Here is a 25,798-nt window from a genome sequence, read left to right on the forward strand (position 1 = left end):
GACCACGTCATATCCGACCAAGAAATGTTGTCGTTTTCACTATTGCCACGTATGGAAGGGGCCCACACATGTCAGTATCCAACGTATCTGGGACCCACTTCAAGGTGGGTTTGATCTCTGACACCCAACTCAGGTCGACATGTCGGCTGGGGATGTGTTGTGTCGTTTTCTGAAGTAGCGAGTTCTGTTCTTCTGAGTGCCCCTCCCGCTGATTGCGTTAAGGATCAGAACGACACCTCCAGAATTAATTAATTTATTTATTTTTGTACGACACTATTTTTGCACAGCTCAAGCTGTCAGATCAGCTCCAATAAATAAATAAATAAATAATGTTTTAAATATTTTATTTTTTTCCTTTTTTTGAATTACAATAATTGTAAATTATTTACTACTACTTTTACTGCTTTGGTTTCTTTTTGTTGGCATTTTTTAAAAATAATTTTAGCAATAGCTTTCAATTTTTATTTTGGTTTTAATCCTTTATTTTTCTTTTTTCTAATTTTTTTAACAAAATATTTAAAACCTGTAAAATATAAAAACTCCAATTATTTTTTATGTACAATATTACATCAAATTCAAACCTACAAATGACTCACGAGACCCATATATTTTCTTAATATTTGGACTTAATTATTTTGTTAAATTAATAATTTAATCTTTTAAATAGAGTTTTTTTTTTTTTTTTTTTTCTATTTCAAAATTACAAATTTAATTTCTAAATTTTATAATTTTTTAAAATGTAATCATCTAGCTACAAAATTAACATTTTAGAATTCTATTAAACATAAAATTTAAATTTTATATAAATAGATCAATTAATTCATAAACATTTTAAATTCGTTCATAACTTATTAGATACAAAAAAAAAAAATTTAACGACATATTAGACATAAAATTGAAAGTTTAGAAACTTTATCGTACACTCTAAAATTTAAAATTTTCAATGACTAAACTTGTAATTTAATCTAATTATTTTCTAAATTTGACCTACTTTAGAATATATATATATATATATACACACGTTCACACGTTCATAATGTTCATAAAACCTTATAATATCACTGAAAATTTAACAAATTTAATTTAAAGATTAATGAACAAAAGAAGAGTGATTTAAGAGGAATTAAATGCAATGAAAATCATAGTATCGTTAGTAATTTATTAGTTAATAAATAATTAAAAAAAATCCTGACAAGACAATTAATTCCCCAATATTTCTCTTTATTGTTTACCTTTTTATGGTAAGAGAATCCAAGCAATCTGCACACCCATCTTCTTATCCACATGCTTCTACCTTTTGCTTGACAACCGATAATCGCCTGTCTGCACCAAAACCACAAGCACCAAAAACGGCCCAACCAAATTAAAAGACACTAAGGAACAGCCAAACACAGCACACTATACCTATATGCTGTATATGACATCAAACTAAAACGCCCATCACTAAATTAGGTCAACATGTTCGACGTTTTAACTAGAAGAACTCCGATCCTGTTAACGGGATTTGATCAACTTTGTTAACTTATAAAAATTTTGTGTTTATTGTTCATCACATCCTAACATGGATTCAAAATGTGCAAGGCCATTGAGTCGAAAAATTACGGGCGAGTGAGGTGAATATAGAATTTAAAAGTTGAACCGAACCAAACTGGACGAGCACCTGAACGTAAACTTATTGGTTCTGATATGATAAATCCTTGAGTTGCTGGGGTTCGACTTCTGAAGGAGCTTTTGTGAGGGCACATTGTGCTGTTGTTGTCTTTGGGAAAGCTATGACATCCCTAATGGAATTTGCCTCTGCCAATAACATGACTAATCTGTCCAACCCATAAGCAATGCCCCCTGCACCAAGGGGAAAAAAGGTTAAAACAAAAGAAATAGACATATTATTAATGGCTATGAGGACCACTAGTCATGGATATGAAATAGAAGTCAATATGAGCCTAGCTTAGTAGAGATAAAAGCATCAATTATCATCCCGGACACCTTTCATCTATTTAGTCGGTCCACTCCCACACCGATATTCATATTGCACTTCTTTTTTCTGTTTCGTTCTTTCTTTTGGTAACCAAGTATTTGAGGACCCACGGTGTATTATGCTTACAACCCACTAATTAAGAGATCTCACATCGGTTAGAGAGGGAAACAAAACATTCTTTATAAATGTTTGAAAACCTCTCCCTAGTAGACGCGTTTTTAAAACCTTGAGGGGAAGCCCGAAAGGGAAAGCCCAAAGAAATAATATCAGAGCCAGTCACTGGACGGTGTGAGGCACCAGTCGGAGTAGGGCTAGACCCTCTCCATAGAAAATGCATAACGGGCTAAAGCGGACAATATCTGCTAACAGCGGACTTGGGTTGTTACATTAATTTTCGAGGAAGCTGCACCCGAAACCAAATTCGGAAGACAAACAAACAATTTAGATCATTAAATCTTCCACATGGGGTCTTCAAAGATATCTATGGTCATTTCAAGCCCTACTGAAAGGCCCACCCCTGGCTGATTTTCCAATCCTAGTCTCCTAGAGGTTGAATAAATATTGTAAACTACTTCGTAATCGGACAAATAATCTATAAATCTAACATAAACACTAAGTAGAAACTCTCCATAATCACTTGAATAGAAAGCTCTTTCCTCATCTTATTCTCTCATAAGTCAGATCAGATGCAAAAATTAAAAAAACCTAAGAAAGTTTTTCAAGTCTCCCCTAAAAGAACTTATAAAAATAAGTAAAGAACCAGATTTAGTATCAAAATAGGCAACCCAATATTAAAAATTTCAATATATTATCAGTACTAGCATGATTGAAATGCATTTAAACAATAAGGATGACTTAAAGTTTTAGGCACTGGAAGAAAGCTTTAATGGTTAATACCATGAGGGGGTGCACCCATGTCTAGTGCCTCCAATAAATAACCGAACTTCGCTTCTGCCTGCCAAGCCAGAAAAGAACAAGAAAAACTAATAATATTGAAGGAGATGATAATATCTTCTCTGGACCAGCTGAACCAAACCAATCAGTTCGGCCTCATAAATTAATGGGACCAAACCAAATTAATGAACCATGAAACCCTTTTAGCTTTTACCTGTTCATGAGAGATTCCCACAATCTCCAGAACCTTCTCTTGAACTTCACGTTTGTGAATTCTCAAACTCCCTCCACCAATCTACAGCAACAAAAGCAATGAACACAATTTTAACTCAAGAATTGAGCACCTTTTTCGGGATACGACTCGAGAAGAGAGTACTAATCTCGAGAGTAGAGTAAGCTGTAGTAGAGATAGACTCCTTTTGTTTTTTTATTTTTATTTTGGCCATTTTATGTTTCCATTCCAGTGGAAGCTTGAATACTCATGTTTTTTAATTAAAAAAATCTGGGTAATAGTAGCTACCTCTACTCCATTGTAAACCATATCATATGCTAAGGCACGAGCTGAGGGTAAATCATCGATGTCTTCAGGGTTTGGAGCTGTAAAAGGGTGGTGCAAAGCCTGCCAAAGAGAATTGCATTGTAGGTATATGAGTCGAACTAGCGCAAAAATGTGAGGCTACACAAGATACATTGTAGGTATACGAGTCGAACCTCAAGTCGTTGCTCGAGATCGTTCCATTCAAACATTGGGAAATCAGTAACCCACAAAATTGAATGCCTAGACTAAATGGACAGAAACGATAAATAAGTGAGAATGGAAAGTAACATTTAGCATAAAACTAATCAAAATATTTTAGGCACAAACTTACATGGTCGACCAAGCCCAGCTCATTAGCTACATATAGTCTAAGCCTATCGAGAGTTTTATTAACCGATACTTGATGGCCCACGGCAAACAAGACTAGATCACCAGGTCCAGCAGAGCATCTACTTAGAAACTCCTCTCTACCTGCAGGATCCAAACTTGATACTAGGGAAGGAATCCCTTCAATGCCTCCTGAAAGATTTCCCCGAAGAACGAGACCCAGACTCGATCACAAAAATCGACATTTTAGGCATATTGGAAATCTTGAAGAGAAAAGAAATAGTACCATCGTCTAAAATTTTCAAAAAAGGTAATCCTTTGGCACCAGATTTGATCGCCTCCGAATAAATGTCACCCTTTTTAAGAGCTGTGTTTGAATACCTTTTAGCACCGGAGGGCACACACAGGACTTTGATGATTTCGCCATTAGACAAGGCGTCTGCAAAAACCTTAAATGAAGAATCTGCAAAAACATCAGACACCTGCAGCTCCAAAGAGAAAATATATTACTAGCTAATTCAAAGGAATCTTTAATTCATACAAATGACTAAAACTCTTTTAATTTTTAATTCATGGATTCAGGCCTCAACGTGGTTCAGTTGAATGATGAAAATTTTTCCAATCAAATCTGCCCAAATGCCAAAAACAGTACCCAAAAAGCCATATTATGAAAAGGCCAATCCGATTAGAATTAATTGAATGAAGATGTTAAAAAATCCTAAAGTCATTCAGATTTGTATGAACAATGAAACAAGAAGAAAACGGCAAAGAAGATAAGAGATTCAACAGATAAAAAAGTACTGAATATTCTCCAAAGTAATGCAATAATAAAAAATTTGACAAGTCGGACCAATAGGAAACTGCTTTTAAGGCACAACAAAAGCCAGAAGGTTTCATCTTCCAATGCACAGTCATTGGTTCAAGACATACGTTACACAATAAAAAAACAACTTCATTTGAAAACTTAATCTTGAAAGTCAGAATTAGATCCAGAAGTAGAAAAGGAGAGAAGTTTACATCTTTCAATTGAAGATCAAATCTTGTATCTGGCCTATCTGATCCATATCGACTCATCGCTTCAGAATAGGTAAGCTTCGGGAAAGGATTTGGCAGCTGAACACCTTTTACTTCCCAAAAAACCTACAAATATAATTTTTTCTTTACCATCAGCAGCCAAAAAATAGGAGGGCAAAAGATGAATAAAGTGGTATTTTAGGCCTTGGACCCTTAGAACGCCTGAATCCCCCAACGGAGTTGAACTTTTCTCCTCTTCTTGGATGTAGTTACTACCTCTTACAGACATAAGTTATTAAAAGTTTGGTGGTGAGAGCAAAAGTCTGTGGCAATTACCTCTGCCTCTTTTAAAATATTTTAACAGTGCAACCTATATAATGGATACAAGCATTCTAACATTCAATCATCAAGTCAATTCTAATCATCAGAGTCTACCTTTCTAATCAAATCTTCGTTGAGTTTCAGCATGTCTTCCAAAGTTGTAAATGCTAATTCCATATCAAGTTGTGTAAACTCAGGTTGTCGGTCAGCTCTTAGGTCTTCATCTCGGAAACACCTACAAAGAAAGGGGTATGAAACTGAAGGTGAAAATATGATGTCTGTTACATACTTAAAACAGCCATCTGATTCTCACAACTCAAAAGGGAAAAGCAGAAAGAACTTAGCTCCTAATTTTGATGAAATCAATCATACTACTTGTCACTAAATCTATATGCAAATTTTCCAATATATATATATATATATATATATATATATATAATTTCTTTTGGAAATAAAAGAGAATAAATCAACACAAAATGAGACGATAAGCATGATGGAAATGGTGCTTGATGATACAAACGTTAGTACCTTGCTATTTGATAGTATTTATCAAAACCAGACACCATCAACATTTGCTTAAACAGCTGTGGACTTTGAGGCAAAGCAAAAAATGTTCCTGGCTTTAAAATACACATTTAAACTGAATCAGACCTGCAAGCCATGAAAAAACACGATCGTATAACAAACAAAGGTAAAGAAACACAACTATGATGTACGTTTTGTATGAAAAACAAAATTATGTTATATTTGTTATCTTCTTTGTCGGGAAACAACAATTATGTTTTTTTTTTTCTTTTCTTTCTTCTTCTTCTTCTTCTTCTTCTTCTTCTTCCTTTTTTTTTTNGTTACATGAAAACTTCACCACCTCAAAGAATAGGCATTCTGCGAATACAGAAAAACATAAAAAATGTGGACCTAACTGCACTTTCTTAACACCTCCATTTCCGTTTATAAACTTTTGGCACGAAATGTCTTAAAAGGGAATGAATATTATGCTCTACAAGATACTTACCACTTACTGTGATATGAATTAACAAGGTATACCAACTACCCAAATAAAAAAGCAATAAAGAACATAGCTAGAAACTGAAAATGGCATCACATTCAGATTTCTCAAGAAAATTATTTTTAAGTTTTTGGATTGAAAAATACTAGTTACCAAAACAACCCGCCTCGAGAGCAATCAGAATCAATAAGAAGTTGAGTCAATATAGGCTACCTGAACTCTAGACGGCACTAGATAATCCCGAGCACCTTCTGGAGTAGATCTAGAAAGGATTGGCGTCTCAATCTACCTTATAACCATCAAAAGTTCAGAATTGAAGTATGGCTATAAAAAGTCAATTTCTAACCATCCATATGGTACAATGTGAAATTCTAATGCAGAGAATTATTCAAGAAAACATCAAAAAGGCCAAAAATGTTAAAAATTATAAACAGAGCTGTACCTCCACAAAACCATGTACATCCTCTAAATATCTACGCATGAGCTTCACCACTTTATGCCGGAGCATTATGTTAAAATTCATTTGCTTCCTTCGTAGATCAAGGTACCGGTACCTATAAATGCTCAACTCGTTTTAATCTAAAACATAATTTTGCGTCCACTAAGAAAAACAAAAATATGCGATCACCTCTAGTCCATGAGTAGTTTAGATAAAATATGGGCCCGGGCCAGGGCCAGAAATGATAGTATATCAAATAACTACCTCAGTCGAATTTCCTCTTTAGCATAATCCTTTGCATCATCAGCAGTTGTAACTAAAAAGGGCAACTTTGATCCAACAGAATTTAATATTTGAACATGCTCTGCAGCAACCTAGAATATATCGTGAAATTAACACCATCATAATAACTGAATAAGCAAAATGATTGTTAATTAGATTGTACTAGAAGAAAAGACCTAAGATAGTGGAGAGAAAGGTCCAAACTCCATACTATTTCAACCGACAGCAACTACCTTTCAACCCATTATCTCTCTTTATTTTGTGAAAAACATTACTTTTCATCTAATGATTGAGAAGCTACAAGAAGAGAAACACCATGGGAACTTGTAAAAAGTCACTCCAATTGGAATTGATTCCAAATCATTATAAATACAAACGAAATATTGAGAATAATCCATGAAGTGCCCACAAAGTCAACTAAATCCCCTCTTTTTTTAGGAGTAAACTGATGTTGATTTCATTGATGAATGAAATGTACAAAAGGGCTCGCTCCTGGTGGATACAAAAAAGATTTCCAACAAGTGAGTGAAGTAGAAAGACTTTAATCCTTGAAGAGATGTGAGGATTTACACCAATAAAGAGCATGACAAAGAACGATTTCCATAAAACTATCAAAATGAGATGACTTATCATTGAAAATTCGCTTGTTCCTTTCACAACATAAAACTAAATCCCACAAACCCGATCTCTATCCCCTCCTTCAAAAATTCTGAAGTTTCCCCTTTAAAAAGGGTGCTTTAATGGCTACAACCTTAGAATTCTTGCCTTCAAGTTGAGATAAATATACCATGCTACCAAAACAAGTGTTCCATGCTAGAAGCGGCATTTATGTGGCGACTCCAGGACACCCAAAATAACTAAACACTTCGACTAATCTATCTTTAACAACCGTGACCAGTAACTCTCAGAATTGTTTCTTAGCAAGGATGAATGAATTTATTTTGCAAAGGCTTGGGATGTTCGGAAATTCCTCCAACATACTAGGTTCAAGCCTGAGATTAATACTTGAAAATTCAAAATCTAGCTTAAAATTCTTGTTCATTCGGAGATGGCCATGGGGACCGTGGAGGGCAGGCATGAGCATAATTCAACGAGCGAGAAAACTGAAAACATTTCCAATCCAATGCCAGGCTACATGAACAGTAAAATAAAATCAAAGTTCTTACATACCTCTATCAAGCCTGTTTTCATATTTACATTAACTGAATCGCCAGGCCGAGACCGTACAGTGCCTTCTACAGCAACAACATACTCAAGCCGCAAGTCATTAATAGTCGAATGAGCATCTGGAAACTCGTTGGGGAGCGTAGTCACCTAATTCAAGCAGTAAAAACCAATTCACAACAATAGAACTTGCCAGTCCCAATAACTCAAACAGAAGTAACAAAAACACATAAAAATAAGCACCTGAACAATACCACTGTGGTCTCGAAGATTGAGAAACGTTAGACCACCGTGAACCCTATGCAGGGCGACCCAACCACACAGCCGAACCCGTTTCCCAACATCGTCAACCGACAATTCACCGCAGAGCGCAGTACGATTGATCCACTGAAGAGAGTCTTTAAGAGGCAACTGAGAATTCGAACTGGGAACGAGCGTTTCGGCGGCGGAAGCTGACAATGAGGAAACCGATCTCCGAGTTCTGGAAATGGATTTGACAAGGCGGAGATGGGAAATGTGGTGGAAGATGGGGAGAAATTGAGGAGGCTTGGGGCGAAGAGTGGAGAAAGGAAAAGCTCGGAGGAGAGAACGGGACATGGCGGAGGGTTGTGAGGTGATGTAATGGAAGATTGGTGGAGGCGGTGAACGGAGCTGTGCAGGGTTTAAGGATTCTAAAAATGGAGGGAGGAAGGTCGCGGTGAAGAAGACTGCGTGTGGATGAAATGAAACATTAAAGGGATTTGGCGCTTTTTTTTATTTTTTATTTTATTTTTTATATATTGTTATATAAGTTTAAATATGATTTTTGTCTTTGTTTCATACTTTTCATATTTTAATATTTATACTATTAACAAACCTTTAAGATAGTATAGTTGATTTATTATTTTATTTAACTATTTAATAAAAAATGTATTTTATTGAAATTACGTATGTTGATCGATAATATAAATACTAAATTTAAACATTTAAAATTAAATGAACGAGATCAAAATAAGATTAAATTAATAAATTTGATCCGGAGAGAAATTAAAATTTATCTTAATATTTTTAAATAAATCTCTAGATAAATAATTTATTTATGAAATCATAAAAATGAAATAATATCTTTTAAAAATATAAAGACATTTTTTAAATTACAAAATTAAAATTGTAATTTAACATAAGTACCATTCTTATCGGTAATGACTGGTAATTTTGGTGGGAGGATTTTAAACGATTTTTTAATGTAATGCACATTTGTAGGTTTAGCGTCAACAATATGAAGTCACGTGTATTCAAAATTATTTGTGTCTTTTAACAATGCATCTCGAACATAAGCTTACCTCGTTTAAACTAAATTTGCTAACAACAAATAAAATAAAATAAAAAACAAAATCACAAAAAACTCACTAAAAAATATATATTATCATTGCTTTATGCATTTTTTTTTAAAGACATATTCACTATTATTTTCGGGCATTGAAATTATTATTGTTGTATAATTAAACTTAAAATAATTAATGATAATATTTATAAAAAGTATATCAACGATAATAGTATATTAATTAATTATCTTTTTTCTTTTGAAATAAATTATGATCATGGAAGGGAAATTATTTAAAAAAAACATGGGCGGAAGGAAAATTCTGTCAACGGCTACATGCATGGATCTACTCAATCCGTAGATATCGATCCAACGGCTATAAACGCTTCTATTCCTTCCCAAATTCGCACACTTGCTTACCTATTCTTCGCAACTCCAACGGTCCAATACAAAACCCTCTATTTTTAAAATTCCAGAAGATCCCTTCATTAAATTTGAAAACTAGCCGTTACTAACCAAGAAGCTAAGGAATCATCTTCACCAAAACCCCCCCTCTCCCCCCTTAAATATTTTCGCCGACATTTTCATTTCTGATCCAATTTGAATCTCTCAAATTTCTCTTTTCCTTTATATCTGAAATCTTCACCCAGATCCATTTTAATGGCGCTGCCGTCTAACAGATCGTCTTCACCGTCGATGGTGACCGGAAGAACAGGCCCTATTTCTAGAAATTCCGAAATCGGCAACCCTGTCTACCGGAGCTTCTCCAGTAATCCGTTTTCGAAGCCGTCGATCGCCACCAGTTTGAAAAGCTTGAATCCAATCACTCCGGCGAATAGTCCCTCCGGTTTGTTTGAGTTTTCTTCATGCTTAGTTTCTTTCCTGTGATCTTAGAGTGGTTTAATTCTGTTTGGTTGCTGAGAAAGTGGCTTAGAATATCTGCTTTTCCTTTATGTTTTGCTCTGATTTTGCTCTCTCCTTGCTTGGTTTCTTCCTTTAGAACTGGAAATTTGTTTGGTTGCCGAGAAATTGGATGAGAAAATTTGTTAGGGTTAGGGTTACAGAATCAAAGAATCTCTGATGCTCACTAGCATAGCCATTTCGATTCTTCCATCGATATAATCCGTTCCTTTCTTTGTTCTTCTAAACATGATGATTTCCATCTCCAACGTTTCTGCGATCTTTGTTCTTATTTGTTTCTTTGAATCAAAGTTGCAGATTATCCGCCACAAAGGAATTCTGTGAGCAGAGAAATTTTATTTACTTCTCGAGACAATGAGGATAAAGAAAATGGGAAAGATCAGAGTCCGAAACTCACCCGAGTCCGTTCGCCGACTGTCGGAAAATCGATGAAGAATTTCATGTCGTCTACAATTTCCGCCGCCTCCAAGATTGCCGTCTCTCCGAAGAAGAAGATTCTGGGCGATCGGAACGAGCCAGTTCGGTCGTCTCTTTCATTTTCCGGCATGAAAAGCTCTTCACTCAACTCGGTGAATCCAACTCCTGAGGCATCAATGGCATTTGAATCCGATACGAACCCTCCAATGCCTCTGATTTCATATCCTAAATCAACAAAAACAGTGAGATTCGGTGGTGTTGAGGTAATTTCTGGTTCGTACGAGGATTCAGAATCGACTTACCGATATGATTTGAACCCGGAGTTGGTGGCAGCTGTAACCGATTCGAAGTCTGGAATTGTTCCGATTACTAAATCTGCCATTGCAGAAGGATCTTCCAAATCTTCTAAAACTGTGACATTCGGTGGTTTTGAGGTTATTTCTGATTTCTGTGACGATTCGGAATCCACATACCGACATGGACACCATCCGAACCCAGAAGCTGTAACAGTGGCTGTTGAGGCCAACGCAGAGCCTGAAATCGGTCCGATTTCAGATTCCGACATTGCAGCTGTAACTCCCGAAGCTTCAAAGATTATGAGATTTTCTGATTTCGAAGCTGTCTCGAACAACGCTTTAGAGTCTTCGGTTAACAGTAATTTAACTGAAGAAGTGGATTCTGTTAATCTTGACCCAAGTTTTAACATCAGTCCAGTTTCTTCTCCAATGATAGCACCTATAATCACTCCTTATGATCCTAAAACTAATTATCTGTCGCCAAGGCCACAGTTCCTCCATTACAACCCAAACCGAAGAATCAATCGACCAGATGGTAGATTTGAGGAACTCTTTTCCTCTTCGGAGGAGACTGACTGTGAAGATCCACAGAAGGAATCTGATGAAGTTTCTTCCAATGAATCGCAGATGAAAGAAGAAGAAAAAGAAGAAGAAGAGGTTAATGTTTCTATACAAGGCCCCACGGAAGTTAAAAAGTCGTCGAAGCCTCTGTTGTCTAGGATATTCAAGATCAGTTCTCTGCTTTTGATTTTGTTTACTGCTTGCTTGTCGATTTGTGTTGTGAATGTCCATGATCCAACTATCTTCGAAAGATCAACCTTGTTAACAATGGGGGATCAGTCTGAGATTTTCGAGTCTGCTAAAACGAATTTCAATGTGTTGGTTGGGAAACTTGAGATTTGGCATGCGAATTCCATCTCTTTTATTTCTGATGTGGTTTTCAACTTCAGAGGAGGGCCGCCATTGATACATCTGAACCAAACTGAGTTTTTCTACGGGGATGTCAATAAGGATGAACAGTGTCTTGTATTATCTCATCAGAACGTGTGGGAAGAAGAAAACAATTTGATTAATGCAATGGAAGCCATGAAGGAGAGAGTAATTGTTGATACTTTTGAAGAGCCTATTGACAGAGAAGGTCAGAATAAAGAGGGACAAGAACAAGAAGAAGATGCACAAGAGGTTGAAGCCATAAAGGTGAGAGAAATTGGCATCGAAACCTTTGAAAGAGAATCTCACAATGAAGAAGTAGAAGAAGAATCGTTTCAAGAGATTGAGGCCAGAACCAATGATTCAGCAGACATTGAAGAAGAGAATAACGAGGCTTCTGAAGAATCATTACAAGAAATCATTGAACATATTGAGGGAGAAGGTCAGAATATAGAGGGACAAGAACAGCAAGAAGAAGCACAAGATACCGAAGCCATGAAGGTGAGAGAAATTGGAATCGAAACTGTTGAAAGAGAATCTCAGAACGAAGAAGTAGAAGAAGAACCGTTTCAAAAAGACAGCGAAGAAGAGAATGACGAGGCTTCTGAAGAATCATTACTAGAAATCGTTGAAGAAGAATACGTTCAAGAGAAAACCGTAGAGAATTTCAAAGCTTCTTCATCGTCTGATTTTAAATTACATGATGAAATTGAAAAAGCAGCAGCAACAGGGGAAACACAGGAAGAAACGAACACAGAATTTCAATACCAGTCACCTCCAGTCTCTTCTCCTCCATCTGAACATCAATCTGATGTTGAAGAAGAAAATGGCGGCAAAATCGTCGATCTCATCAGAACAGCCACCGGAATATCTCGTGATTTCACACAGAACACGGCTGCAATAATATCTGCAATACTGCTAGGTTTATTTCTTATTATACCTGCAGGACTGATTTATGCAAGGAAATCAAGCTCAAGACGAACAACATCCACGGCGGCCATTGCTGAAGAGCAGCAAGAGGAGCCATTGCTGAAAGATAAGAAGACGAACCAGAGTCTGGTGGAAGAGGAAGAAGAAGAAGCACTGGATGATGATGATGAAGATGATATGGCTGGAGAATTTTGCTCTTCTGAAACGAGTAGTTTTTTCCAGTACAGCAGCGTGAGAGAAGGAGAAACAGAAGCAGCGAAAAGATCGAGTGAGTTTCAAAGCCATAGCCATGTGAGGAGGGAGAATTCAAGAAGAGAATCCATCGCTGAAGCAGCGACGAGATCGAGTGAAGTTCAGAGCCATAGCCATGGGAGGAGGAAGATTAGGATGGAGAATTCACGAAGAGAATCCATGGCTTCTTCTTCTTTGGATGATTACTCAGTGTCCTCTTCGGCTTCTCCATCTTATGGGCGTTTCACAACTTATGAGAAGATCCCAATCAAGCATGTGAGTATCTCAAAACTTTTTTTTTCCTTTTTTCCCCTTAAATTAGTGATTTAAATTATATTATTATTTTAATGTTTTTACTTTATTTTATTTTTTAAATAGAAACTATATTTATAACGGTACAATAATAACTAATAAAATTTTTGTTTCTAATTAGAGTGACATTTTTTTTTTTTTTTTCAGAAAAATGGAGACGAAGAGATTGTGACTCCCGTCAGGCGCTCTAGTAGGATTAGAAATCGACACAATAATAGTTGATTCGTGTATTAAATGAAAAAAAAAACGTGCTTATATGTTAAACTTTTGGAGTGTTTTTGTGCATACATTTAACCTCGAGTCAAATGTTATGAGTAAAACTCCGAGGAAGCAAGACAATAGTAGTTAGAATCAGAAAGCAATGCACAACAAATTGCTGGAATTTGAGAGTATTTTGTGCCCGTGCGAGTTTCATATTAGAGCAACTTTTTATTGCATTTTTTATACGAAATAATCATGATAATACTATATATATTTGGATAGAGGGAAATTTAATTTATATTTTAATTTTAAAATTTTAAGTAAAACGGTTTAAGACATTGAGGAGCATTTGAGTTACAACAAACATGAACTTATTCATTTGGAATTTTTGTGTTTAGAATTTCATGCTATAATCATTCAAATAGTTCTGATCAAACTATACTGCAGAGTAATTCAAATCATGAATTTAGGAACGAAGTCAGCAATATTGGTTAAGTAATAAAAGAAGGGGAGACAGCTGTCTACCACCGACTGGGTAGATCCAAAAGGCATTTAATTTATATTGGTGGGTCTTGCATAATGCCTTCCGTACATCTTTGTCCACTCCCTAGTCACTATATATGTTTTATTGATAATTATTTTTTATCTATAATTTTGCATTTATTTTTTAAATTTATTTCCTCTGAATAAACGCATTTGAATTAAAAAATAAAAAATAAAACATTTTAAAAACTATTTTATTACTCGTTTTGTATTTTGAAAACATTGTTGCGTGGAAAAATAATAATAGAAATAAAGGTATTATTATTATTCCATTATTTAAAATGAAATTAAGACGAAATTTATCATTTAAATTAAATAAAAAAAAACATGTTTAACATTTTAGAAAATTCAAAAAATTTCAAAAAGAAAAGAAAAGAAAAGAAAAGGCAAGAAGGTTACAGCATAAGACAAAACTGCAGGAAACAGTGGCCGGCCGCCACGTGGCAGAATCAGACAAAACGCCGGGAAAGTTAGTTGACCGGTAAGTTTAAATTAATTAATATTGATCAGCACCTAACAGAGCGCCAAAAGTCTTCAAGATTTACAACTATATTAGGGTTTTACGCGATAAATCTTCTAGCCGAATATTCTTCTTCTGCTTTTCTTGTAAAATCCACCATTGTTCGTTACCGCTGGTCCAAATTTGGCGGACAATACTATTCGCAGGCTATCCAAGGCCTGTTGCTGAAGAAGGACGAAGATAGCTGCTGAACTTTTTTCTTTTGTTGCTCTTTGTCAATGGCGGAGGTAAATGCTATGATGATTCGTGCTGGTTGCAATTTTGTTGCGAAAAATCCTGTATTAGATGTGAAGCGTTCGGGTTTTGGCATGCCGGTTTTCGGTCGAACAGTTTGGTGCAATCGAAGGAGGACGACGGGGAGAGTTGGAAATGGGGTGAAGGCGGTAATGCAAGTGGATTTGGAGGATGCGGAGAGATTGAGAAGATTGGAGGGCTTAGAAGCGACATTAGGGCTTGATGTTGTAGCGGAAAGGGAGTTGAAGGAGAAAGGATTTTTAGGGATGAGGAAGACGAAGCTTGTATGTACTATTGGCCCTGCGTGTAGTGCGATTGAGGATCTGGAGAAGTTGGCATTGGAAGGTATGAACATTGCGAGATTGAATATGTGCCACAATTCGAGAGAGTGGCATTGCGATGTGATTAGGAAGATCAAGAAGTTAAATGAGGGGAAAGGATTCTGTATTTCGGTGATGATCGATACTGAAGGGAGTCAGATTCATGTGGTTGATCATGGAGCTCCTTCCTCCATAAAAGTAGAGGTAAATGTTATATCTCTGTTATTTTTTGCTGCTATTTAACCGAAATATGATACTATGTTCACTGTTTTCTTCTGTAAATTAAGAACACTGAGTCTAAATTTTCTGGCCATGATTGTTCAGGATGGTTCAATCTGGTTGTTTACTGCTGAGAAATTTGAGGGCTCTCGTCCATTCACTGTTCAAGCGAGCTATGAAGGTTTCTCTGAAGGTGTGTCTGAATCTTTTGTTTCTTCGTCTTCTGGATTGTGATTAGAAGAAATATTTGAATCCCACAAGTTACTTAGAATATGAGTTTGATGTTGATGAGCTTTCTTGTATGAGTTTGGGCAGGTATTCAAGTGGGTGATTCAGTTGTAATTGATGGAGGAATGGCAACCTTTGAGGTTATTGAAAAGATTGGGAATGATTTAAGCTGCAGGTGCACAGACCCTGGTTTGTTTCTTCCTCGAGCAAAGTGCAGCTTTTGGAGAGATGGGAGGGTTGTTGTGAGAAATCACGAGTCTCCAACGCTGTCGAGTAAGGTAGGAACGTGTCTCTGCTGCATATCAATACTCATTCTGAGAAATTTAGTTGCGATGAAATATGTGAGTTGATTTTAGTGTGAGATTTGACGTTGGCCGGTGATGGAATGGGAACGAAACATTTCTTATGAGGGGTGAAAATACATTTCTTATAAGGGGTGAAAATCTTTTTCTAGTAGATACGTTTTAAAACCATGAACCATGAATCTGATGACGATATATAATGGGCCAAAACGGACAATATCTGCTAGCGGTGGATTTGGGTTGTTACGAAGGGTATTAGAGCCAGACACGTGGTGTGCTAACAAAGACGTTGGACCGCTAATGGGAGTGGATTGTGAGATTCCACATTAGTTGGAGAAGGAAACAAAACATTCCTCGTAAGGATGTAGAAACCTCTCCCTAGTAGACGCATTTTAAAACTGTGAGGTTAACGGCGATACGTAACGGGCCAAAGTGGACAATATCTACTAGCGGAGGACTTGGGCTATTACAAATGGTATCAGAGCCAAACGTCTGGTGGTGTGCCAACAAGGACGCTGGCCCCAAGGGGTGGATTCTGAGATTCCACATTGGTTGGAGAGGGGAACCAAGTATTCCTTGTAAGGGTGTGAAAACGTCTCCCTAGTAGACGTGTTTTATAACCGTGAGTCTGACGACGATACGTAACAGGCCAAAGTGAACAATATCCTCTAGCGGTGGGCTTGGATAGACACAGAATGAAGTTGAAAGTTTAAAATATGATGTATTTTATTGATTGGCCTTTTCATATTAATGCACAAACATGAGTAAAAGAACTCAATTAGTCATGTCTTCTTGGATGATGCCGGATCTCTGCGTTTAAACCCTGTTTTTTCATGGTGTATTACAGGATTGGTCGGACATTGAATTTGGCATTGCGGAAGGCGTCGACTTCATTGCCCTTTCCTTCGTGAACAGTGCTGATCCTGTCAAGCATCTAAAGAACTACCTATCAACAAAATCAGCAGAGTAAGCATCGATTCAAGAAATCAACTTTTACCATGAATTGGGTTGAACCATCACTATCACTATCACTACCACTACTATGCATGAACGATAAATCCCCATGTCCTTTTCAATAGAATTTTCATCAGCACAGCTACAATTATAGAGACATTCTTTTCCTTGAAAATTTTCTGGCAAAATATTGTTACTGAAACAGAAAATTTGGGTAATTTAAAAACTGAATTTAGTGATGAAGGGGAAAATCTGTTTTCATGCACAGATCCGTAAGGGTATTGGCTAAGATTGAAAGCTTGGAGTCTCTTCAGAATCTGGAAGAAATTATAGAGGCCTCTGATGGAATCATGGTAGCTCGAGGAGATCTTGGGGTTGAAATTCCGCTGGAGCAGATACCAGCAGTCCAAGAGGAAATAACTAGTGTTTGTAGGGAACTGAACAAACCAGTGATCATAGCTTCTCAACTTCTAGAGTCGATGGTTGAATATCCTACACCAACACGAGCTGAGGTATGAAAATTTTATTTTCGGTTTCTAATTTCAGGCATGTTTGGAACGATTTCCAAAATGATTGTTGAAGACTATAATGATGATCCATTTTGGTGGGGTGTTGAATAGGTTGCAGATGTTTCGGAGGCTGTCCGACAGTATGCTGATGCATTAATGTTATCTGGGGAGTCTGCCATAGGATCATATGGACAGAAAGCGCTTTCGGTTCTACAGATGGCCAGCTGCCGAATGGAGTTATGGAGTCGCGAAGAAAATAGGGAAAATTTCCTTCCCCACTATCAACTTGGGGTGTCATTGCAGGATCGCATTGCAGAAGAAATTTGCAATTCTGCTGCTGAATTAGGTAAAACAGTTTGGTTTTTCGCTTTTATTCAACCATTTTTTTAGAGAATATATGGTTTTTAAATTCTAAAAGATTTCTACTCCAACCTTTGTAAAAATGAAGAGTAATTTTTACAAGTACAAGAATAGCTTTTAAATGTCAATGAACCTGTGAGACTTTCCATTCGTATGGAAGACCGTTAGAGATATTTAGTTAAATTATAAGTTTAGTTCCTAAATTTTTAGGTTTGTGTTTATTGGTCGCGGGTCTTTCAAAAAATGTCTAAAAGTTCTTAAACTTTCAATTATGTATCCAGTAAGCCTTTGAACTTTAAAGAGTGACTAATATATTCATAATCTTTCCGTTGTATGTTTGTCAAGTTCATTAACTTTAGAAAGCGTCAAATATATAATTTTGTATTTAATAGGTCAGAGCATATTAAGTTTGCTGAGCTGACGGAATTAATTAGGCACAAAAGTTTAAGTTTTGAAGTTTATTGCATGTTTTTGTGGTATAAAGCTGTTGTAGAACTGATCCTTGCACTTAATTAGGTGTCAAGAAGTAAATTAATTACCTTTGAACGAAAACTACTGTTTTGTTTGAGTGTTGCTAATTGCATTTGGCCCACGTTTCCACCAAAACAAACATCTCCATGTTGTTTTTGGCAGCTAACAGGCTTTCAGTAGACGCCATATTTGTGCTCACAACGCAAGGACACATGGCATCTCTTCTATCCCGCAACCGCCCAAGGCCGCCTATATTTGCATTAACCGATGATGATAGCACAAGAATGGCTTTGAATCTGCAATGGGGAGTGTTTCCTCTGCGCATTGAGCTCTCAGAAGACATTGAAGCAAACATCTGGAGGGGCATCGAGCTTGTGAAATCAAAGGGGTTGGTGAAACAGGGGGACTCTGTGTTGGTGGTCTCTGAAATCTCTCCAGCTCGAGCTGCATCAATGGCGTCCCAATCAATCCAGCTGAAAACCATCGCGTAGGAGAAAGAGAAGAAGAGAACCAACCAATCCAAGAAACTTCAGTGATTTATGATTGCATGTACCATATGTGGAGGTTATTTATCTACTTATTATTTGTGGCCCTCTGTTTATAAAGACTACTTTGAAGCTTGGATAGGCCGTTTGTTGTTTTGTACTACTAGTAGCTAATATTTGGTCATTTGAATAACCGTACTGAAATTGGGTATTCTAGATTTATTTGGTAGAAACAAGGGACCAAGCGAGCTAGGTTACCGGGAGAAATCATCTTCTCTTGGTTTATGCTAATCGATTGAGTAGTCGTATTCAAGCTCCGGTAAAGGCTGATTGCTACTGTCCTACTATAAGAACAATAAGCCACAATGTTATAGATTGTCTTTTAAATATGATTAGTCGGTTTTCAAAACAGTTATAGGTAACTAATGAAGTTTTGAGGTTGATTTGGATAGGAGAAGACTCAATTGATTGGATCGATCGTAGCTTCGAGTTCAGGTGAAATTAATAAGGGTATATGCAATGCCACTAGAGAAGTTGATCGAGCATATGGTTTTGACGATCGATAAAGAGGAGGTTGCTAATGATGAAATAAAGAAAAAAGACTCGAGGTATCTCGAAACCCTAATTATAAATCATTTATAATGCATTTTTTTTAAAATTAAAACAAAACATTTAAAGCCGAGTGACAAAAGGAAACAAACAAAACTATTTATTTATTTATTTATTTATATTCTTAAATGTCTTATATTTTTGTTGAAATAATAATCCCTTAAATAATGAAATGCCCCTTGTGGAACTTTCTACACCAAGTGTTTTCAATCATTGTTATCCCCACACATCCCTGTCTTCTCTCACTCCTCTTTCAACTCTATTTTCCAATTAAATTAAATTAATTAAATTAAATTAATAACATAAAATAAAATCCGAGCCACAAGCAAAATCCCATTTCGGGTCCCACATGCGCAAATTAGTTTTTAAACTGGAAGTTTGCTAAAATGCGCACCAGCTGATGCGTATACGCTTTTATTCCTCGCCTCCGCTTGTATCTCATTTTATTTTGTTGTTTTCTGAAAACTGAGATGAAGCTATTTCTCCCATTGAATTCACTGGGAGAAAGAAAGCTCTAGCTACCCGAGCTATGGCTGTTCTGCAAATTCTTAAATCAACTGTCTCTCCTCCTTCAATCTCTCAGCCGAAGTTTGGCTCTCAATCAAGCCGGTTCTTCTTGGAGTTGGATTCCACTAGGAGGTTTGTACTGCTCCATGGCCGTCGGAGGAGTTTGCGATATGGCTGCGTTCGTAGAAGGTTGAGTTTCCGTTGTGCTGCTCAGGATTCTGATAAGGAAAGCAACGGCAAGTTTTGACCGCTCTTCTTCTTCTTCTTCTTCTTTTGTTTCTGCTTCTGCTTTTTGCGGTCTTCTTTTTCTCATTTGTTTTTCTTTCTCAGCGCATTTTCTTGATGATTTGTTGTTCGTTGTTGTAGACTTCGTCTTGTAATATTGAAAGCGAGAGATGGAGAGGCAACTAGTTAACTGGCTTAGATGAGGCAATAGTTACTGATGTGGTTTTATTCCGATAGTTTGTCATTCTTAGTCCTAAACTATCTCTCTTTGTAGACAATCGTGTGAGAATCCATCCGGCTATTCGTCCGTCATTCCTGGTTTATCTCTCTCAATGTGTTTGCCTCGCTCGGATTTCTTCATGAATTCATGTTCGTCATAATTGACTTAAACGAGATAGAGAGACGGTATGCAGCCTAATCCTTCGATGAGGCCGAAGTTGCATGGTGTAGTTTGCAGCTCAGTTGGTCCGTCGCTTCTGAATTATCTTCTTCTGTTGACAGTAGCTCAATCACGTCGCAAAATCGTGAGAGATGAGATTCATCCAGCTATTCGTTTCTCATTCCTTAATTCTCTTACTCAGTGCATTTGCCTTGTTCGGATGTCTTGATGAAATGATGTTCGTGTTTGTTAGTTGTTTTCATAGCGAGAAATAGAGACGCAAATGCACCGAGAGAGATAATTCGGGAATGATGAACGAATATTGGATGAAACTCGCATGATTTTACTCGTTGATTGTGCTGCAGTCAACAGAGTAAGATAGTAGATGTTCACTATCGTAGACATCTTCTTGCTTAAGAGAGGCAGAAGTTGTATGTTGTAGTTTGTTGTTGAGATGGTCCGTCATTCCTCAGTTATCTTGCTCTGTAGAAAGTAGCGCAATCATGTAGCAAAACTGTGCAGTATCCATCAAGCTATTTGAGTAAACGAGTGATGGAAAATGCTTGCGGCTGCAAACGAAGATCACTTAGTTGGCCGTCCAGTTCTTTTTAGAGATTTATTCTTGAGTCAATATAGGCATGGCGACGAAGATGAAATTAAATAGGAATTTGAAAATTTAAGTTAAGAAACGTTTTCTTAGAAAAATTTAGAGGACGAAAGTAGAATTTTGGTTGTTCAGACAGAGAACACTTGGCTGACGGATAAAACCTTCATTCCTATCAATATCAGGATTAACCATCACCTGAATCTACAATCCTAAATTTGTATTGGTCCAATTTTTATAGTCGAAGCTTTGAAGAAGCGACAAGTCTGTGCCAAGCCAACAGGAGTATTAGCTGGCCATGCTTGTTTAGATTGTTTGAACAGCTTTCGCATAGGGCTGATTGCTCCTTTAAGAGACGTTTACGTTTCGTATGTTTGAGTTTTCTTCAGCTTGTGTAACAATGGCGTGGTTAGCTTTGGCCCTCCAATGTGAAGGCCCAGAACGCCTTCAAGCTTATTTTCCTAGCCAGTCACTTTTGTATGCACCATCTTCCTACTACGTTCACATCTGGCCTTTCTTTTCTTGGTCCATTATAGAAGAACTTTTACTTATTGAACCCACTTCTTGACTATGTGAAGAAAGAGGTTCGATGGAGCAGCAGTGGATGTTGGGGGTTGTCTCGAATTCCCATCGACGTTTTTTCTTACCCTCCTCAACGAGGTATTGAAAAAAAATGTCTAATAGCTCGCATATGTTAGTGCTATACCTGGATGGAATTTTCGAGATTTGTTGGCTCATAGCCTAGAAGCTTAGGTTCTGGTGGCGGGTGGGCAAGCCCATCAAGCAAAGCTTTTAGCGTTCATCTGATTAGATGTTCCAACCAAGTTTGTATCTGCGTCACAGTTATCTCTAATAGTAGGTCTTAGTAGTAGGAATTTTCACATTCCTCATCAGGAACCTTAGGATTCTCTTATCTTAACTGTTTTCGTATACTTTGTTATGTAAGCCATACGTTCACATGCATATATTTTCTATAAATCAAGTCTGCCACAAGTAGCTTACTAGAAGGCTGTAATTTTTAGTTAGGGACTGGTTAATCACCCTGTTGTAGGTTATGGAAAATGATTTTAGTTTTGAAGGATTCTGTGTGTTTTCCAAGGTTAGAGAAAGTTGCTTTAACTACACCCAAGACCTCTATAGATGCCAGGTACGATAGAAATCTTTCGTCGATCTTATTTGTCATCAAGTTGACCAACCATACTGTGACCTTATTATTCACTGCTTCCCATCCTTTGTAGTTTGGATCAGTCTAACCATTGTAATTAGTTTTCTCATTTAGTTCGAGAATAGTTGCAACACCTTCAGAAACCATCACTGACGTGTGTGTATGTAGTACATTACTTGAGTTGAACGTATTCAAGAATGTTTTTGTGTTTGATACCTTCGATTATGTCGATTTAAGTTACTTCACATTACTTTCTTCAGGTGAAGAACCTCCAGAATCATTGTTCATGAAGGAACTGAAGAAGAGAGGTATAACTCCTACTTCCTTGCTCGAGGATACTAGCAACACTGACTTCGGACTTGGTGGCGAGATGAAGGGAGAAAACAGAGATTTTTCCCGTAGAAGTGCTGTTTCAACTGAAGTTGACAAGAGCCTATCCAATCAAAGGGAGCGTTCGATGCAATTGAACAGTGAAGGCCTTGAGGTTAATTTCCTTATGATTTTATTGGAGTATATTGAATATGCTATTTGAATATATAAATTCATGTTATCTTTTCGTTATCATTTTCTATTGTTCCCATGCTTGAACGAGTTATGACCAACATAACCAGAATTTGGTGAGCAGTCGAGGAAAATATTATTACTATCCCACCAAGAATATCGAAAGACTAGCCAGCCACTCAAAACCGAAGTCCAAATAAGGGATCTGTAAGAAAGAATTACAAAAATTAGCTCCAAACGTTGAGAACCATCCAAAACAAATGGACGACCAAAAATTTTCTGAAGCAAAAGCCTAAAGGGAAGCATTACAGCGGGCCAAGCTTTAGAAATCCTCCCATGACCTCTCTGTCCTAGAAGTCCTTGTTCTTTCTACTAAATACTCCAAATAACAACAACATAATCTGCCGGCAGAAAAACCATGTCGTTGTTACGAAAGGGAAGATGAAAAATAATCTCCTCCACACATCACTAAGTAGGTAATCAGAAATGAAAAGCATGCTCCAGGTGCCCGAAAATTTTCTTCCAAAACCTTCCCAGAAAACATGCATCTGAAGTAGCTCTTCGGATGAACTTGCAAAGATCACACCATTGAAATCAAACCACCGAGGACGATTTTAAATAAATCCATGATATTGATTCTCCCACAACCAGCAAAGAGAAGAGTAGAATTTAACCTTCTTCAGAAGCAAGTCCTTTCTAGTTTAGCAACAAACAAAAAAAAAAAAAAAAAAAAAAAAGNTGGTCGATGTTAAGCTCTGTTAAATTAAGTTTTCTTGAAAGTGAAGTTAATGGAACTAAACTGCCCAAAAGAAGAAAAGAAATCAACTGAGGAAATTTTCTTCTTTGAAGAGGGAGATTATAGAGCGGGAAAATAGACTTTAAAAGGCCACCGCCAATTGAATGGCCTTCCTAAAAATAATGATGAAGCCACTCTCAAATGAAAGATTAAACGATATTTAGCATGGGTACAACGAAATAGATTTCCAGTGCTTCCTAAATGTAGATTGTATTTTCTGATATCGATCTTGTACTGCAACATAGGCTTTGGTTAATAGAGCAATAGTTGTGAAAGCTAGATTTTCAATGCCCAAACCACCCTCTTTTAGAACAACTCAACAAGATAATGACCTTCCCCACACCCCCCGAGAAAAAAGAAATGAAGTCATTGAGTTTAATGATCAGTGGTTCAAGCTTTGAAGATTTCAGTTAAGAGGAATCCCACTCAAAACCAACTAGATCAGAGTAAGTCTGCCACCCTCGGAGAGAACTTCTTCCATAACAACAGGTGGTTTTCCTCTTTGTAATATCTCTTCTAGCCCCAAATTTTAGCCTCGAGTATACAATCAATTAGGGTAGAGATATTAACTGAATGCATACAACTATTTATGAAGGCTTAACATAGAACACGCTGAACCAACCTCTTCTGTTAGACCGTTGATATAGTACCAAAATATGGGAAGAAGAGTCTTCTCTTCCTGAAAAAGGCACCCTTCACCAACCTTCGCCAAAATGTGGAAAGCAATCTATCAACCAAGTAACAATTCCTAACTCCCAGAGTAAATCAGCAGCACCAAACTTTCCTTTCTCAAACACAAACTTTCTTGCATCCGTGATTCTCAATTAGAAAGACTTGCTTTCTATTGTAAAGCACCATCAAACATGAAGGCAAATCAAAGAAGAAAGTACCAAATCCCTTTTCCCGGTCCTAATTCGCAATTCAGTCATTCAACAATCTCCCGTTTTTTCTGTACTTATAGCTTAACAGCATCATGTGCCTGCTATTCTCTCATACATCATTTGTCTTAGTAATTCGTATATGAAGCATACTAGTAATTTTTTTAAAAGTCTAACTTCCACAAGCCAAAGCTCATAATTGGAACCAATGATACTGTTTATCTTAGCTAGCAGCATCAGTTTTGGAGTGGTCAATCAGTAGAGAAACACCAACATATCTGAGCGTAAGGTTTAATATAGAAGTCTGCAGTATTTGAGTTCTACATGCACTGAAACTATTGATGTTGATATTATTGTTGCTGGAAAACTGAAGCTTATTTCTAATTTCGTGCTGGAAGGAACAGAATAAACTTTATCGTGCATTTATGTTTTCTGCGTGATCCATTAATTGGATTTTAATATTAGGTTGATATTAGGTTAATATTACTCGTGATCCCTAAGAATGATATGGTCGGTTGTGTCTGTTTGGTCTTCGAACTGTTTTAACATTTACAAATTTAGTTCGTGAACTTCAATAATTTTTTATAATCAACAAATCTACTAAATACAAAATTAAACGTTTAGGATTCCTAAACAGATTGATTATATTCCGTTCCATTTCATTTCTATCATTTCAACTGCATATGTCAGCTTTAATTCATTTCATTTGGTTTTCAGGGGTTGATCCCTCGTGCTAAACTTTTGCTAACAATTGGAGGAACGTTCTTCTTAGGATTCTGGCCGTTGATCGTCGTCACTGTTTCGTTCTTTTTTGCTTTATACTTTGTAAGGCTCCTTTCTCTTATTACTGCTCCAATATCTGTTTGATATCCAAGTACTTGAAAGGAGGTCGAAACCGACATCTTTACTCTAATACTATTTCTATGCAGTTTCTTGGACCATCTTTTGTTCACGATGGCACCAAAACGCCAATATCACCTCCACCGTACGTTGATCCATATGCTCTTCTAGAAGACGAAAGAATTTCACAAATGGCTCCTCGTGTAAATTGACGGACGCATAATCTCCTAATTGGTTGGTTTTCTACTACTTTGTTTTCCCTTCCCAATGTTAATTGATGTTCCTTACTATTATTATTAATATATCTAAATGATTATTAGCTAGAATTTTCTGGTTTAATTTACGTTTTCAAGACTCATGCTCCTGCTGCTTTTTCTTTTTGGCTAGGATTTACACATTTTAACTTGTGGGTCAAATTATTTCTCATAATATAATAAAATGATTATTAGCTAAAAAAATTCTTTTTTATTCTTTCTAGTTTTGTGTTGCAGTTTTAATTTATTAAATTAATTTTCTTTTTTATTCTTTTTAGTTTTGTGTTGCAGTTTTAATTTATTAAATTAATTTTCTTTTTTATTCTTTTTAGTTTTGTGTTGCAGTTTTAATTTATTAAATTAATTTTCTTTTTTATTCTTTTTAGTTTTG

At 36.6% G+C, this 25,798-nt stretch overlaps 4 protein-coding genes across 7 annotated transcripts; 3 read left to right on the forward strand and 1 right to left on the reverse strand.

The window, feature by feature from the left end:
• Positions 1-1,128: 1,128 nt before the first annotated feature.
• LOC111809797 (aspartate--tRNA ligase, chloroplastic/mitochondrial-like) lies at positions 1,129-8,670 on the reverse strand. 2 transcript variants are annotated; one of them, XM_023696226.1, is made up of 16 exons: positions 8,207-8,670; positions 7,970-8,113; positions 6,782-6,891; positions 6,521-6,632; positions 6,292-6,363; positions 5,601-5,692; positions 5,187-5,307; positions 4,755-4,877; positions 4,024-4,219; positions 3,742-3,929; positions 3,584-3,655; positions 3,393-3,491; positions 3,087-3,167; positions 2,876-2,933; positions 1,661-1,842; positions 1,129-1,319 (listed from the first exon to the last, which is right to left on the reverse strand). In XM_023696226.1, the coding sequence occupies exons 1-15, from the start codon at positions 8,558-8,560 to the stop codon at positions 1,673-1,675; spliced, it is 1,992 nt and encodes a 663-aa protein (XP_023551994.1). In that variant the 5' UTR covers positions 8,561-8,670; the 3' UTR covers positions 1,129-1,319; positions 1,661-1,672. The 2 variants fall into 2 exon arrangements, with proteins under 2 accessions (XP_023551994.1, XP_023551993.1); XM_023696225.1 differs by having other exon boundaries at positions 1,129-1,323.
• Positions 8,671-9,584: 914 nt separating this feature from the next.
• LOC111809647 lies at positions 9,585-13,695 on the forward strand. 3 transcript variants are annotated; one of them, XM_023696023.1, is made up of 4 exons: positions 9,585-10,113; positions 10,479-11,992; positions 12,029-13,267; positions 13,451-13,695. In XM_023696023.1, exons 1-4 carry the CDS (start codon positions 9,927-9,929, stop codon positions 13,523-13,525), a joined length of 3,015 nt encoding a protein of 1,004 aa, XP_023551791.1. In that variant the 5' UTR covers positions 9,585-9,926; the 3' UTR covers positions 13,526-13,695. The 3 variants fall into 3 exon arrangements, with proteins under 3 accessions (XP_023551791.1, XP_023551789.1, XP_023551790.1); XM_023696021.1 differs by having other exon boundaries at positions 9,586-10,113; positions 10,479-13,267; XM_023696022.1 differs by having other exon boundaries at positions 9,587-10,113; positions 10,485-13,267.
• Positions 13,696-14,580: 885 nt separating this feature from the next.
• On the forward strand, positions 14,581-18,912 carry LOC111810746 (plastidial pyruvate kinase 1, chloroplastic-like). Its single transcript, XM_023697515.1, has 7 exons — positions 14,581-15,325; positions 15,446-15,533; positions 15,656-15,846; positions 16,718-16,836; positions 17,093-17,336; positions 17,445-17,679; positions 18,327-18,912. The coding sequence occupies exons 1-7, from the start codon at positions 14,786-14,788 to the stop codon at positions 18,653-18,655; spliced, it is 1,746 nt and encodes a 581-aa protein (XP_023553283.1). The 5' UTR covers positions 14,581-14,785; the 3' UTR covers positions 18,656-18,912.
• A 774-nt stretch (positions 18,913-19,686) lies between these two features.
• Positions 19,687-25,496, forward strand: LOC111810239. Its single transcript, XM_023696887.1, has 4 exons — positions 19,687-20,001; positions 22,399-22,622; positions 25,031-25,138; positions 25,243-25,496. The coding sequence occupies exons 1-4, from the start codon at positions 19,788-19,790 to the stop codon at positions 25,363-25,365; spliced, it is 669 nt and encodes a 222-aa protein (XP_023552655.1). The 5' UTR covers positions 19,687-19,787; the 3' UTR covers positions 25,366-25,496.
• Positions 25,497-25,798: the final 302 nt, after the last annotated feature.

Source organism: Cucurbita pepo, chromosome LG14, assembly GCF_002806865.2.
Source record: "Cucurbita pepo subsp. pepo cultivar mu-cu-16 chromosome LG14, ASM280686v2, whole genome shotgun sequence".
Taxonomy (NCBI): Eukaryota; Viridiplantae; Streptophyta; class Magnoliopsida; order Cucurbitales; family Cucurbitaceae; genus Cucurbita; species Cucurbita pepo.

Coding starts and splice junctions, on each gene's coding strand:
- LOC111810239 (XM_023696887.1), top strand. CDS start 19,788: ATGGCTGTTCTGCAAATTCTTAAATCAACTGTCTCTCCTCCTTCAATC. Junction 22,623..25,030: donor TGAACAGTGAAGGCCTTGAG/GTTAATTTCCTT, acceptor TTTGGTTTTCAG/GGGTTGATCCCTCGTGCTAA. Junction 25,139..25,242: donor TCTTTTTTGCTTTATACTTT/GTAAGGCTCCTT, acceptor ATTTCTATGCAG/TTTCTTGGACCATCTTTTGT.
- LOC111810746 (XM_023697515.1), top strand. CDS start 14,786: ATGGCGGAGGTAAATGCTATGATGATTCGTGCTGGTTGCAATTTTGTT. Junction 15,326..15,445: donor CTTCCTCCATAAAAGTAGAG/GTAAATGTTATA, acceptor ATGATTGTTCAG/GATGGTTCAATCTGGTTGTT. Junction 15,534..15,655: donor CTATGAAGGTTTCTCTGAAG/GTGTGTCTGAAT, acceptor GAGTTTGGGCAG/GTATTCAAGTGGGTGATTCA.
- LOC111809797 (XM_023696226.1), bottom strand. CDS start 8,560: ATGTCCCGTTCTCTCCTCCGAGCTTTTCCTTTCTCCACTCTTCGCCCC. Junction 6,633..6,781: donor AAAGAGGAAATTCGACTGAG/GTAGTTATTTGA, acceptor GAGCATTTATAG/GTACCGGTACCTTGATCTAC. Junction 4,878..5,186: donor ACGAAGATTTGATTAGAAAG/GTAGACTCTGAT, acceptor TTATATTTGTAG/GTTTTTTGGGAAGTAAAAGG.
- LOC111809647 (XM_023696021.1), top strand. CDS start 9,927: ATGGCGCTGCCGTCTAACAGATCGTCTTCACCGTCGATGGTGACCGGA. Junction 10,114..10,478: donor TCCGGCGAATAGTCCCTCCG/GTTTGTTTGAGT, acceptor TTTGAATCAAAG/TTGCAGATTATCCGCCACAA. Junction 13,268..13,450: donor AGAAGATCCCAATCAAGCAT/GTGAGTATCTCA, acceptor TTTTTTTTTCAG/AAAAATGGAGACGAAGAGAT.